The sequence below is a fragment of the Chelon labrosus genome (assembly GCF_963514085.1).
Source record: "Chelon labrosus genome assembly, chromosome: 18".
NCBI classification, from domain to species: domain Eukaryota; kingdom Metazoa; phylum Chordata; class Actinopteri; order Mugiliformes; family Mugilidae; genus Chelon; species Chelon labrosus.
The window spans coordinates 25,347,047-25,363,001 of record NC_140351.1 but is presented as its reverse complement, the minus strand read 5'-3'; the positions used below and the strand labels follow the sequence as shown (position 1 = coordinate 25,363,001).

Here is a 15,955-nt window from a genome sequence, read left to right as displayed (position 1 = left end):
TGATCTCCCAGAATCATGGTGGCCAAGGGACCAGTCAGCACTCTGCCAAGATTTCATTCAACTCTATTTGATCTGGTCCTGGAACACAGGGTGAATATTACTGCAGGATTCAGTCTTTAAAAGATACCCAAAACGTCTTTTCGGCATCTTCCTTACATCTACCCGCCTGTTAATGGCTGAATCAGATTTTTAGGCCTTTTATTTTCACAGTTACTTCAAATCCCCAGTCAGTTGGTGCTTTTCTGTGTCATATTTGTCCCACAAAGATGAGAAATAATTTATCTGATAGATGAATGAAAACTGATATGCAGCTCAGTACAAATGATCTTTCCAGAGTTTGATCTCAGTTTCCTAATCCATGCAAAAAACAGAGTCCCAGCTGTGGATCACTCATCACAAACTGTGGCTGTGCAGACAGACAATAATCAAATGTGTTTTTAGTTTTGGAGGAGATCAGAAAGTTTCTGAGGAGACCAAATATGTCTGGCTGAAATTTGGGGAATTGTAAGAAAAATGCACAAGACATTAGGAACTTATCATGTGAGGGAACAATGACGCTCTGTTTTATGGTGCAGTGGCAGACTGCATCATAAAACAGATAATTAACTCCTGACTTTACCAAGATACTGAAATGTCTGTATGGTGTTTTCTTGGTGGTTTTGGGTGTGTCTCTTTAAAGACTTGTTAGTCCTGATTCTTGAGCTCTGACTCACAGTCAGAGTTGCTGGTTTACCGCTCAGGCTGCTTCTATGAGGGGAGGAAAAGAAGAACTGAACAGTGCCTCCCAGATCCAGATATCTGTTTAGAGGCTGAAATTAAAGCTTGTTCACCTTACACATACAGAGCCCTGGACTGGAAAAAAGCACAGTTTAAGAAGAGTTTTGTACCCTCAGCCATCACTGCACTTAACAAACTCCAGTGACAATAATCCATCCCCTCTATTCTTTTATGTTTATGTTGTCTGCACTGTCCACTTTTGCTTGCACTGTGTTGAGGAGGGAGGGTAACTAGAGGGGGGGGGGGGGGGGGGGGGGGGTATGGTGTGTCATATTATATGTTATATGTTATATGTGATGTGTGATATATGTATGAGACTCTGATGTTAACATCAATGCTGCTGTCTTTTATGGAATGGAATGACGTGTGAAGAAGAATATCCTTTATAGGACAATAAAGACTCTATCTATCTATCTATCTATCTTAACCCACTGTCATCTGTCCCACACAAACATCCAGATCCAGTCCACCATGCCGGTGGAGAACATTTTATTTATATGATTTAAATGTGGGGGCTCTGGCTTCGTCCCACTGTCCAAAGACATGTGTTAACTGTCCAAAGACATGTTAACCCAAGATGATCCTGTTCAGAGGTAAAGACATCACACTGTGAGCAACACACATGCACTAGATTTCTTGTATAAGCAGAGGGGAGGAGCAACGAAAGTGAAAGTGTTCAGTCTGTTTATTCCTTTGTATTTTTCAGTCACAGAGCACATGGAGGAAAACTGAAGGCTGAAACAGGGTGAGTAGAGGGAAGAATCAGAACTTGTGATTGATCTGTGACTGCTACTGATTAAATTGTGTAATGCATGTGTCACTTCGTGTTCTCAGCGTGACTCTGACCACACCGTAGAGACTTGATTTCTTGAGTTTTGCATGACTTCTTGTATTTGAAACTTAGCTTGAACTATGGTACGACATCAAGTCTTTATTCATTATTGGACTATTTGAGTGTGGAGTTTGTCTTTTGTCCCCGCTTTCTCTCCTTCATCTATCTGCTCCATAACACTTTCCTCTCTCTTCATCTGTTCCTCCCTGAGTTCTGTCTGCATCCCTAATCTATATTCCCTTTATGTCTATACACACAAACTACACAAACACAAACCAACTTTTTAAAATATGATCTAGTGCAGGGTCCGTTACCATAACATTCCTCAGAACGGATCGATTGCAGCTTTACCTCATGAAACACATTCATTGTAAAATCTGAAGGTGAACACAGATTTCTGTCACAAGATACTAGCAGAAAAAAAAGTCGCTACCAAAAACAAAAAAGGTCACACACTAATTTTTTGTTGGGCCACCTAGCTTTGATTACAGCACGAATTTGCTGTTGCATTGTTTCAATAAGCTTCTGCAATGTCACAAGAGTTAGTGCAACACATCCAGAGTTGCATTCATTTTTCACCAAGATCTTGTAATGATGATGGGAGAGTCTGACCACTGCACAAAGTCTTCGCCAACACATCCCAAAGATTCTCAGTGGGTTTAAGGTCTGGACTCTGTTGTGGCCAATCCATATGTGAAAATGATGTCTCATTCTCCCTGAACCACTCTTTCACAATTTGAGCCCGATAAATTCTGGCATTGTCATCTAGGAATATACCTGTGCTATCAATGAAGAAAAAATCCATTGATGGAATAACCTGGTCATTCAGTATATTCAGGTAGTCAGCTGACCTCATTCTTTGGGCACATAATGTTGAGCCTAGACCTGAGCAACTGCAGTAACCCTAGATCATAGCACTGCCCCCACAGGCTTGTACAGTAGGCACTAGGCACACAGCAATATCAGCATACCCCAATCAACACCATCAGAGTTAATCTCAACACTTTTGAAGTGTCCATATGGGTCCACTCCACAGTGTTAATTTTACTCTTTTTGAAGTGTTGGTATGTTAAGACTTCCAGAGTGTTATTGACTCTTCTTAGTGTTAAGATTTAACATTTCTCAACACTAACCAGTGTGTGCTCAACACTAGTGTATAGTGTTAGATATCAACTTCTCATAGTGTCAGATGTTAAAGGTGAACTACCATTTTTTATAACCTGGACCTTATTTCTGGCATATAATACGATTGTTTACTCACCCATATAACTTTGGTGTCATTTTTAGTCCTTCGGAAGATATTTAGCTCCAGCGGATCACCGTCTATATCCAAATAGTGGGAGTGATTGGGGCATTGAAACACAGCCTCTAAATAACGCATCATCTGCCGCGAAACTCATTCATTTCACCAATATTTTGTTATGATACGCTAGTGCTATTCCCCCTTGTTGCGGTTTGTTGTTCTTTGGCCAGCTGTTCCTCTCTCTGCCTTAACATCCTCCTTTCAACGAGCTCCTCATCCGTATACTCTGGCTCAAAACGGTAAGGACATCCATCATAAACAAAGTCGTCGTCCACAACCTCAGAATCGGAAAAATATTCAGCCATGTTGCAAAAAACTAGCAGTAGCAAATTACAGGTAAACAAGTCACGCGGGGTGCGTGCTCAGAGATGACATCATCCAGGTCAGAGGTTAGTAGGTCAATCTACAGACCCCGGATGATGATAACAGGTAACTCCAGACTCAACGGGGAATAGCACTAGTGTAGCATAACAAAATATTGGTGAAATGAATGAGTTTAGAACAAGTTATTTAGAGGCTGCGTTTCGGTGCCCCGATCACTCCCACTGTGTGGACATCCGCTGGAGCTAAATATCTTCTGAAGGACTAAATATGACACAAAAGTTATATGGGTGAGTAAACGATCATATTATATGCCAGAAATAAGGTCCAGGTTGTAAAAAACGGTAGTTCCCCTTTAACTACTACAGATGTTCACTCCGTATTTACAATGTATGGTGTAAATATTGTTTTCAGACAAACACAAAAAGGTTTAATTAAAAGAGAAATATAGTCAAATGACTACTACAGTTTTTGGACTTCATGTTAACCACCAAACAAACAGCCTCACTGATTATGTAAAGGGGCTGGGGTGCTGGGATCCAAGTGCAAACAGGAGAAACCAGGCAAATGAACAGTCCACAAAACAGGCTCTTTAATTCAAATGTAATAGAAGGTCAATATCCAAAAAATGCAGGCAGAATCAGCAAAACAGAACAGATCATTCACAGGAGATAATTTCCTATCTACTACTAGTCATGCAATTCTGTGCTATTACTGTATAGAATGTTAACTGCTGTGTGTCCCTCCCCCTGTATGTTTATCTTGCTGTTTTCTTCTCTCTTTCTTCTGTCTGTACCCGGCTGGCCTTAGGCAGATGGGTCCCTCCATATGAGCTGGGTTCTGCTCAAGGTTTCTTCCTGTTAAAAGGGAGTTTTTCCTTGCCACCGTTGCCTTCAGGCTTGCTCTGGGGGTTTCAGGCTGGGTTTTGTAAAGCGTCTTGAGACGATTTGTATTGTTATTGACGCTATATAAATAAAATTGAATTGAATTGATTTGAATTGAATAAGTAGGAAAGAAATGCGAGAGAGCATGAACACAAGGTAACTAAGAAAATCCGTCAAAGACAAGGGCAATGAGGCAGGGTTCAAATACACTGGGGAAAAAGACACAGGTGAAACACATTAGGGCAGAGACAGTAATCACAAAGGAGGGGGGGAAAAAAACAGGAAGCAAAATTAACCCCAACACAATAGAACACAACACAAAGTAAAACAGGAAATGGATAAAAATGCAAAACAGATCCTGACAGATTTGTGGGTTTTTTTTAAGGCTAAGGCACAGCTGTTCAGTCCCAACCTCTTGAGTTCCCTTCACGTTGTACATGAAACATAGCCTTGAGTTCTACTGTTGTTTTTCTTCGATTCGATTATACTGAACGTTTAAATGATCGCTGATCACAATCAGGATTTTTTTCTGACCACATTTCGTCCTCAAAGACGATGGTTCCCTACTATCCTTCCAGTTTTTAATAATGCGTTGGACAGTTCATAACGCAATTTTAGTAATTTCTGCAATCTCCTTAGATGTTTTCTCTGCTTGATGCATGCCAATAATTTGACCCTTCTCAAACAGGCTAACATCTTTTCCACAACCATGGGATGTGTCTTTCGACGTGGTTGTTCAAGAAATGAGAAGCAACTCATTGCATCAGTTGGCGTTAAATAACTTGTTGCCTGCTGAAAGATAATTGCCCATGCAGTAATTATCCAATAGGAGGCTCATACCTATTCGCTTAGTTAAATCCAGGTGGTGACTTTTTTTTTTTTTTGGCCAGGTAGTGTATTATGAGGCTGGAGGTGAGTGAATGTCATACCTTCTTGTTTGTTGTGTTTGCCACAGCAAATCAACCACCAACAAGAGACACAGTACACTCCAGCCCTGCATACAGGAGTACACACGCTCACTCATGTAACATTCGCACAAACTATTGTGCAGGCTGGTGTGCCTGCAAGCTGCAGCTCAGAGTGTCTGTGGTTCGAGGAACACTGCTACATGAAACACATAGAGAAGCTCATTAGACAATTCACAACAGCTGTGCCAGACAATCTACTCTCTCCCTGCAGTTTAACAAAACTTACTAACAACTTACTAAAGTTACTGTTGAATTAGACTGTTTCTTTCCACGTGACAGTCTCCTGTTTTTTTCTAGGGACCATGTTCACGTGTTACAGAGGAACTCCTCTTCAATTATGATGCGGACATGGTAAAACCAGCTGTGAAACATACATAACGTACATATCAGGCATTCTCTTGGAATGTTCTGCCATTTAAAATGAGGTTTCTGTAATTCCTTCTTGTATTATGGTAACCAAGATAGTGGTTTAATAATGGTTATGAACTCATCTGACAGGAGATTACTGTAACTGAAGTCCTTGTAAACTCACTGAGTGTTACTGGTTTACCTCTCAGACAGATGGAAGTCCAGAAGATGGATGAAGAGAAGGACAGAGTCAGCTGTCTGTCTATGGAGAGTGACTGGTCTAAAAGAAAACTTCCAGACTTCAGTAAAGAACATGGACCCTCAAACACAAAGTAAGAGACTGTTTCTACTGTAAACTGACCTGAAGGAACCTGATGATTTTCAGATGAAGCAGAAATGTTAGGCTAAAAGATCTATAGCCATAATGCATAGCTAATGGTAGAACATATTCCTATGAGGAAAAGCTTAAATTTGATTTTGGGCATGTATTCTAATTATTCTCTCATGTAAAATAATATCAATAATTATTATGTTTTTAGTTTCAGCTCAGTGGTTCACAATGACATGGAGCTGAAAACTCTCTGTCTGAGGATGCTGATCTACCAAGATCAGGTCAACGTCCAAGCTAAAACAGCGAAGGACATAATCAGCTCTCTTTGATAGAAGGCTTTTACTGTGAGGTGTCTGAGAACCACTGATTCATTAATACACAGGATTAGATGTTACAATCCCTTGTGCCAAAATCCCAGGCAAAACACATTTAGAGGCCCTGTCCAACTGAGAAACTCTAATAAACCTGTAGTCATGTGATATGACGCTTAACCTACAATCTAAATGAACTAAGTAAATGCTGCTGGCTTGTATGTCCCGCTCAGCAGCAGACGCTAACTCAAACCTTGTGAAATATAAGCTAACCAAATGCTACTGGCTAGCTTAACCTACAATCTAAATTAACTAAGTAAATGCTGCTGGCTTGTAGGCCCAGCAGCAGAGGATAATTCGAACCTTGTGAAATATAAGCTAACCTAACGCTGCTGGCTTGTATGGCCCGCTCAGCAGCTAACCATAGCTACCAAGCAATATGAAGACATCAGGAACCTGGCCTAAACAACAGCAGTATGCAGCATGTCATTGGGGTTTTCAAGTGGGCACCTCCCTTCACCGATGTTTCGTTAAGTTAGGCCCACGGCACCTCGAGAAGGCTTAACAGTGACTTCCAGCGTCCTGGAGTCACCCCCCTCCACACTGCCACTGCACAACCCCGTCTTCCTCACCATTCAATGTCTATCAACAACTAATATTTCAATCATTAGCCTAGTCCTTTTATGAACCACTAGGCAAACAAACAAATCTACCATGGTTCGCCCCGTTGATGCGGACTGAACTACGAACCAAACCGACCACATCTAACATGATAACATGATTTGTAAACATACTAAAGTCACGCAGCCATCCTTACCTTTAGCTAGTTCCCCAGCTAGCATGCTTCCTATGTACCCATAACCACTCGCTCGCTCTCTCTGCTGCCCAAGACATGTTACATACCGCAGTCCTTTGGCTTTTTCCCCGTATGCCCAGCTCGCTCAGAAGAGCAATCGCCAACTTTGCCACAAATCCACGGCATCCCACTTCTACCGGGCGGAGATAAGCCTTCCAGCCATTCTGCTGTGCGTCTGCTGCTAGCTCTGCATACTTAGCTCTCTTACGCTCGTCAGCCTCCTCAACTCTATCTTCCCACAGGACAGTCAGCTCTATGAAATAGGCTACTTTTCTGGCTCAGACCACAACAGCAGATCTGTCCGTAGTCGGGTGCTAGCTATCTCGGCTGGAATAACTAGTTGTCCATTTAAATCCGCCCTCATCTCCCAGGCACCTCCTACTCTTAGCTGTCCCGTGTTATGCCTGATGCCTGCTAGTCTAGCCTTTTCTCCCTCCCATACAAACTTAATGCGTCTATTCTCTCTGTTAATGGCCATGGAATTTACATTCACTGTTTTTCCTCAATTGCAGCTGCTAAACATTTCAGTACCCGATTGTGACGCCAGGTGTAACGTCCTTGGGAAAGACTAACCTTACAACCTGTCAGAATGTGGCTAAGCGTGCATACACAAGTGCACAGTGGGCAGGCAGCATCCTCACCTACCCACTGGTTTAGGTTCTGGGGAGTTGGCAGCACATCATAAGTAGCCCCTATCATAAATCTAATCCTGCTGGCCTCCATGCTCCAAAGCTCTCTCTACTTCAACTTCCTTTTCTCCACACTCTCCCAGTTCCCCCATTGACCCTGCTTAGCCTGCGACACTGCCTTAGTGCATCATACTGCTTCCTCTTGTTTCTGTACCTCTTCCACTACCATCGTTCTCCTGAGTTTGTATTAACAGCAAACAGCAGGAAGATCACTCAGTGTTCGATAAGACAGACAGATAGGAAAACAGTTAATCTGTGGTGACGAAAGCAGGAGAGTTGAAATCAAAGGAGCTAAATTCAAACGAAAAGTAGCCACACTTCTTCTGTTCTCTGTGAGCATCTGAGCTTCTGGACAGTGTTGCTCAATGTTCTTATTTTTCTCCAACAATTTGCAAATGATTTTAGTAATAAATAAATGTGTTGTCAGAGAGAGGACGAGGAGTCACATTTCTGTGGAGGAGCAGCTGTCCTGCTGTGCTTTGTGTCAGGACGTCCTGAAGGATCCAGTCTCTACCAGCTGTGGACACTGGTTCTGCAGACAGTGCATCACCTCATACTGTGACCAGTCTGCTTCATCGGGAGATTCCTCCTGTCCCCAGTGTGGAAAAAGATCCAGAACAAGTAAGACTGTACATCTGTCTACTGATACTGATGTATATATGGATATGCATTTCGTTGCTCGGTACCTGTACATGTGTAATGACAGTAAAGTTGAATCTAATCTAGTCTAATCTAATCTAAAATAGACTATTTTCTGGAAACCTGTTGTTGTGTTCTACAACAGTGTATCATTCCAGATAAACTGAGTGAAATTCCATTGCATTGTTTCGCAGTAGCGGTTTAAACAGCACCCATATATCGGTCAGTAGATTAAAATATTTAATCATGATTAATTGCATGATTTCCTCAGTTCACACCGACAGTAAATGCAAATACCCTGATTCCACAAACTATAGTTGGGCTGAGGTCATAATAACCGAACCTTGGTGCATTACATGTAAAATTTATTTTAATACTGTTAAAAAGAGAATGCGTTAATTTATTTTTAAGTGATGATCACATTGTGCATGATGTATAGGTGGATGAGTCTTAAAGTAATTTCCAACATTTCCCAGTCAGCTCTTAGATGAAGCTACTGAAGCCTGCTGCCTCTGCTGTTAATCAAACACTGACCCCTCAGAGGCTTAAAAAAAGAACAGCATTTATAATATTTTCCCCCAAAATGTGACCAATATACTCTTTGGAAAACATTTAAGTCACTTTTCTGTTCTGTGACTTCAAACAGGGATGACTGTTTTCTTTTTTTCTCACATTTGTTCTTTTTCCAGCAGATGTTGGTCTGCAGGACGTTTTAGATGAACATAAGATCAGTCTGAGGAGAAGATTTGAATGTGTGAATGAAGGAACTGATGTGAGTGGAAGCCTCCTCAACGTGATCTACACTGAGCTCTACATCACAGAGGGACAGAGTGAAGAGGTCAATACCCAACATGATGTGAGGCAGCTCGAGACAGCTTCCAAGATAAAAGCCCTCTATGACACTCCAGTCAAGTGCCACAACATCTTTAAAGCCTTACCTGACCAACAGAGACACATCAGAGTGGTTCTGACCAATGGCGTTGCTGGTGTTGGAAAAAGCTTCTTAGTGCAGAAGTTCACTCTGGACTGGGCAGAGGGGTTGGAAAACCAAGATGTCAGTGTGGTCATTCTGCTTTCATTCCGGGAGCTGAACTTGATAAAAGATGAGCAGTATAGTCTTCTCAGGCTGCTCCATGTTTTCCATCCAACACTACAGAAGGTCACAGCAGAGAAGCTGTCTGTCTGTAAACTTCTGTTTATCTTTGATGGCCTGAATGAAAGCAGACTTTCATTGGATTTTAACAACAGTGAGATTGTGTCTGATGTCACACAGAAAACATCAGTCAATGTGTTGCTGACAAACATCATCAAGGGGAAAATGCTTCCCTCGGCTCTCGTCTGGATCACTTCCAGACCTGCAGCAGCCAATCAGATCCCTCCTACATGTCTTGACAAGGTAACAGAAGTACGAGGCTTCACTGATGTCCAAAAGAATGAGTACTTCAGGAGGAGGTTCAGTGATGAAGAGCTATCCAGCAGAATCATCTCACACATCAAGACATCCAGGAGCCTCCACATCCTGTGTAGAATCCCAGTCTTCTGCTGGATCACTGCTACAGTTCTGGAACACATGTTGACTACAGAGCAGAGAGGAGAGCTGCCAAAGACCCTGACTGACTTGTACTCACACTTCCTGCTGGTTCAGACAAAGAGGAAGAAAAACAAGTATAATGAGGGACATGCGACAAATCCACAGGAGCTGATGGAGGCTGACAGGGAAGTTCTTCTGAAGCTGGGGAGGCTGGCGTTTGAACAGCTGGAGAAAGGAAACACCATGTTCTTCCAAGAAGACCTGGAGCGCTGTGGTCTTGATGTGACAGATGTCTCAGTGTACTCAGGAGTTTGTACAGAGATCTTCAAAAGAGAGAGTGTGATCTTCCAGAAAACAGTCTACTGCTTTGTTCATCTGAGCATTCAAGAGTTTCTGGCTGCAGTCTATATGTTCCATTGTTACACCAACAGGAAGACAAAGGTGCTGGAGGAGTTCCTGGGGAAAGGCTTCCATTATACTAAGAAGTCTCTTGATGACTTCCTGTACAGAACCATGAAGAAATCCTTGTACAGTAAAAATGGACACCTGGACCTGTTTGTTCGCTTCTTTCATGGCCTCTCTCTGGAGTCCAACCAGAGACCCCTAGGAGGCTTGCTGGGTCAGACAGAAAACAGTCCAGAAATCATCCAGAGAATCATCAACAACCTTGAGTGGATGAAAACTCATGACATCTCTCCTGACGGAAACATCAACATCTTCCACTGTCTGATGGAAATGAAAGAAATCTCAGTTAATGAGGAGATCCAAGAGTTCCTGAAGTCAGAGAACAGATTCAAGAAAGAACTCTCTGAGATTCATTGCTCAAGTCTGGCAGACATGCTGCAGATGTCAGAGGAGGTTCTGGATGAGTTGGACCTGGAGAAGTACAACACATCAGAGGAAGGACGACAGAGACTGATCCCAGCTGTGAGGAACTGCAGAAAGGCTCGGTGAGTCCTGATGCGATCATTAATACAACTTCAGTAAAGGGCAACACACACGCAGTTTGAAAAAGCAGGAGTACCACCAGGTAGCCAGCAGCATCACTTGACATTCCACCAGCCACTTTCATCATACCCTCCAGTACATTACACTCCACACTCTACACTACACTTTTGCCAGGTTGCCATTGTTGATTGAAGGTGGAAGGACTTAAAGGTAGCTCCAAGTCTAACCGGGTCATACATAAACATCTTGTTATCATTACACAAAATCTGTTGTACTGTCAAAGTGTGTATTTACCTGGCTGTCAAATCGTTTATAAGCTACTGTTTAAGTGTCACTTTAGGTTCAGATTGATTTCTTCTTCTGTGGTACCCTCTACAGATTATTTTTGCTCCCCTAGCCGCTTCTCTTTTCTCTCCAATTCTCACCAAACTTGGCATGTATCATTTATAGACAAAGATAATGAAAAGTTCTCAAATAACTTTAGCAGGGTTATTGATTACAAAGTTAATGTCTAATTAATTTTTAAGGCGTGGCACACACGTGACTTTAAGGCCTCCAACTTTTGAAGTATTCATCCAATCCGTATGACACTTAGCAACCATAATTATAATATGCTTGCATATAATCATGGCAAGTTTCGTGAAATTCGGGTTGTAGGGGGCACTACAATGACAACATGTTTATATCTCACGGGGACGACTTCGCCACGGCATGGACCCCTTTATGATCGCTTGCGATCATCTAGTTTATAATTGTTTTTGTCTATATTTTTCTTTTAATCATCACTGTTAAATCTGTTTCCGCCTTACCATGCAAAGAGTTTGATATGCTGGTATTACTAGAGCAACTTGAGGCTATTGGCTATCTTAAAAGTCACTGTGTAACTGTGTGAATCAAGCTGGCTTAATTTATTCGCATACGACCATTAGTAGGCAGCTGAATTAGATGGTAGTTTGTCTTGTGGTTGTTCTTGGAGATCACCTCCAAGAGCTAGTGATGTGACACAGCATCTTTGTCTAACACAATGCAGAATCCTTTTGGTTACCAGAACCTTGAGACATCTATTTGAAAGCTGAACATGAAGAGAACTTTCACCTTGTAGCTTGACAGTTATCCAAAGCACATATCCAAATCACAAAATGATGTGTTGGCAAAATGTTTTCATGAACCTGAATAGGGCTGTGAACAGGAGTTCACAGCCCTTGAGTTGTCACAATTTGACATTTTAGGAACGATTTTGCAAAGACAGTGAAGACCCAAGCTCATAGAATTTTAACCAAGTATTAGTTCAGGAGTGTGCTCACTTATCTATTTTTTTTTCCTCTGAAATGTATCACTTTGGTTTTCAGTATATTTAATAATTTATATTGCATTGCATGGGTTGTAGTTTTTTAAATAAAGGTACAAAAGTTCTGAAATTATTTCGATTTTGCGTCACAAAACCCTGCTGATTTAACTGTGTATGTTTTCTAATCACAGACTAACTGGATGTCGACTCTCCGTGACTCACAGTGAAGTTGTGGCCTCAGTTCTGAAGTCCAGCCCTTCCTATCTGAGAGAGCTGGACCTGAGTGGAAATGAGCTGCAGGATTCAGGAGTGAAGCAGCTGTCTGGTGGACTGGAGAGTCCAAACTGTAGAGTGGAGACTCTGAGGTCAGTTCACTGCCTTGAGCTGTAGTGAGCTTAATTTTTCCAATTCAAATCATTGATGCGATAAATGTTCAGTATTGCCATTAATACAAATCTGAAAAAAAGTTTCATAAATGTATTTCCAAAGGCCTGAACAATAGGTTTTAGGTCCCTTTGGCTCCAAAAAGAAATTGAAAGACTTGACAAGTGTTCATTTAAAGGCTAACAGTAGTGGAGTCATGTGTGCTCCATCAGTCAGTGAAGAAGAAGTGAGTACTGATGAGGCTCCTTAGAAGAACAACAAAGAATCGATCAATCGACAGATTCTTTATTGTTCTTTGATTGATAGAAAGATTCTTTGTTGTTCTTCTAAGGAAATTTGTTGCCACAACATATGTACAGAGAACATTCACAACATATTCAGTTTCCATGCCAGGGATCTGTATCGACGAGAAGAATGGGTAGAAGGGGTGTCTGTGGTCTTGTGTTATGGTGCATGCTCTCTGTGTGACAACTTTGTTGTCCAGAGTGAATTCAAGATACCTAAAGGAATCCACTATTTCAACAGTTTCATTACTGATACAGTTAGGGTTGTGGGTGGAATTGTGGGCTGTGTTGTGTGTCCTGGAGTAAGTAATGACCAATTCTTTTGTCTTTGATATGTTCAGCTGCAGGTAATTGTCCATACACCATTGTGTGAAGTGGGAAACTGAGTTTTGATAGGCTAAGACAGAGTTATTGTTTTTAAGTAGTGCAAGTACAGCAGTGTCATCCAAGTGTTTGAAGTATATGGTGATGGGTGAGTGGCTGATACAGTCATTGGTATAGAGGGTGTACAAGAAGTTGCCCAGGACAGGCATTGAATTGTGTTAAAAGTAGAATTGAAGTCAATGTAGAGAAGTCTGGCGAAGATACCTGCTGACACCAAATGTTTAGGAGGGAGTGAAGGAGGCATGCCACATGGCATAGTGGTCTGACAATTGGGAGGATGATGTTGGGCACCAGTTTTTTTTATGGAAGTGAGTGCAACTGGCCAGCAGTGGTTTAGGTCTGAGGGGCGGAATTTCTTGGGCACAGCTATAACAGTGGATGTTTTCTACAGGGTGGGTACTGGCGCAGCCTATCTGCAGCATGTCTACAACCACATTCACCAGAAGAAGAGCAAAGTGACTGCAAATACAGAGACAGGAAGACAAACAGAGACAGAGAGAAAGAGATTTTCAGCTTGTCACTTTTGACCACATATGAGGTTTAACACATACCCATACATCACAGCAAAGCAGGATTCAGGGAGGATGTCAAACAGAAGCTGGAGAAGAGACAGGACTCGGTTGAAATGACTGCAGAATTAAAGCAGGTGAGACCAGTCATAGTGGTTGTGATTTAGAGCCAGAACAGACTGCATGTGGCTTTGAAATAGTTTATGTTCCTGAACAAATCACTTCCCGCATTTAACCTCTGCTTCTTCAAACTCTTCCCTTGTGCACAGAATAGTATCGGCACTCATAAACATAATCATAATCATCTCATAAACTTAATTCAAGATTTAAAGTAATCTGTGGAAGAACATATCTGATTAGATTTATATCTGTATCCTCATTCTTTATTCAGATTGATCAACTGCAGTTTGTCAGAGATCAGCTGTGATTCTCTGGTCTCAGCTCTGAAGGCCAATCCCTCCCATCTGAAACATCTGGACCTGAGCTACAACAACCTGCAGGATTCAGGAGTGAAGCAGCTGTGTGGTTTTCTGGAGAGTCCACACTGTAGACTGGAGACTCTGAGGTCAGACACCATGTTTTATTTGTGTGCTCAGATTAATATGATGTTAATGTTGTGTGCAGACATAGAGCTCATTTTATACTGACCTATACTTTTTTTTTAAAAAATTATCCGTATCTTCTTGTGATGATTATACTGATTAAGATATTCAAAGCAAACAGTCTCAACATTCGAGGAAATGAGACTTCATTTGGATAATTTTCTTGACCTTGGGGCGGCTGTGGCTCAGTAGGAAGAGCGGGTTGTCCACAAACCCGAGGGTCAGCGGTTTGATCCCCGGAATGTGCCACATGCCGAAGTGTCCTTGGGCAACATACTGAACCCCCAGTTGCTCCAAGTGCATGGCACTGGTGTGTGAATGTGTGCGTGCTTGAGTGAGCGAATGGGTAGATGTGTCTGTGACTATAAAGCACTTTGAGTACCAATATGTAGAAAAGCGCTATATAAAAGCAAGGCCATTTACCATCCTGGCATGAAGCAGCATATTGTCATTAATATTAATGAGAGTTCTTATTCACTTGTTCTGTTTGATAGTTTGATGCTACTTCTTTCAGTTGTTTGGAAGTTGCATTTTCTGAACTTCTGAACCTTTTTCAGGTCTGAACTTCAGCAGGAACTTTGTCTTCTAAACTGACAACTTTTATTTTTCATTTAGATTATGGCGCTGCAGTTTGTCAGAGATCAGCTGTTATTATCTGGTCTCAGCTCTGAAGTCTAAACCCTCCCATCTGAGACTTCTGGACCTGAGCTTCAATGATCTGCAGGATTCAGGAGTGAAGCAGCTGTGTGGTTTTCTAGAAAGTCTACACTGTAGACTGAAGACTCTGAGGTTAGTTCACTGACTTTTACTGTTGTAGAGCTTACAGCTTTAATCCACAGTGAACCACATTTATTGTCATACATAGATCAGGCATAACATTATGACCGCCTTCCTAATATTCTACCTTGGTCTACCTTGTGCCTCATCAGAGAAAGGACATGGGCCTTCTGAGGGTGTCCTGCTCTGTCTGGCAACATAATGTTTTTAATGGGGGCCTTTGGGTCCTATGGGTTAAGGGGAGAGGCATCTGTGGATCATCCCACAGATACTTCATCAGTTTGGGATCAAGGGAATTTCAAGGCTAGGCCAGCGCCTTGTGCTGTTTTCCATGTTTTTGAGCTATTCCTAAACTGTTTTTGTGTGTGTGCCTGTATCAGGCTGCATCCTGCTGGGGATGGCTGCTGCCGTCAAGGAGTGTCATTGCTATCGGGTGATGTCAGGTCTAAAAGTTTCCCAGCAGATCATTGAATTGTTACAAGATGATCAATGTCATTTACTTCTCCTGTCAGGGGTCATGATGTTGAGGCTGATTGGTGTATAACTTGTTTATTCCTCAAACCGTAAACAAATAAAATCATACTCAGTTAACTCTATAGTGTTGATAGCTGCATTCCTGGTCAACACCATTGACTGTACAAATATGGACAACATCTTACCACTTCCTTGCAGTGACCAAACTGATATTAGTTTCCTGGGGATATGGGTAATGCCATCTGGCGAGTTTGGAGCCAGAGATGTGGAGCCGCGATATCGATGACCTGACTACACTTCTGCCAGGCTCACTTGCGTTTTTGTTTAATTAATACTACACTCTGCTCTACGGAAATGTTGGATTATACACTGTACATCAGTGGTTCCCAACCTTTTCACAGCCCGTACCCCTTCAGACATTTGACCTCCAGCCATGTACCCCATACTTTCAAGCACTTGTAGCAGCTAGAAAAATAAATGTCTGTGAGCCTGACTGGTGGTAGCAGTTGAGGTCT

At 42.0% G+C, this 15,955-nt stretch overlaps 1 protein-coding gene across 3 annotated transcripts in view; it reads left to right on the top strand.

Annotated features, from left to right (window-relative positions):
* Positions 1–1,476: 1,476 nt before the first annotated feature.
* The window catches only part of LOC311503823 (NACHT, LRR and PYD domains-containing protein 12-like), a 32,208-nt gene continuing 17,729 nt past the window's right edge, over positions 1,477–15,955 (top strand). Inside the window, exons 1-8 of one of the 3 annotated variants that reach the window (XM_084566709.1) lie at positions 1,477–1,522; positions 5,383–5,436; positions 5,643–5,765; positions 8,048–8,241; positions 8,952–10,740; positions 12,218–12,391; positions 13,979–14,152; positions 14,805–14,978. In XM_084566709.1, coding sequence (XP_084422835.1) covers positions 5,647–5,765; positions 8,048–8,241; positions 8,952–10,740; positions 12,218–12,391; positions 13,979–14,152; positions 14,805–14,978 — 2,624 coding nt within the window. In that variant the 5' untranslated portion in view covers positions 1,477–1,522; positions 5,383–5,436; positions 5,643–5,646. Of the gene's footprint in view, positions 1,523–5,142; positions 5,766–8,047; positions 8,242–8,948; positions 10,741–12,217; positions 12,392–13,978; positions 14,153–14,804; positions 14,979–15,955 lie in introns of those variants that run through there. The other 2 variants (XM_084566707.1, XM_084566708.1) reach the window with 2 other exon arrangements.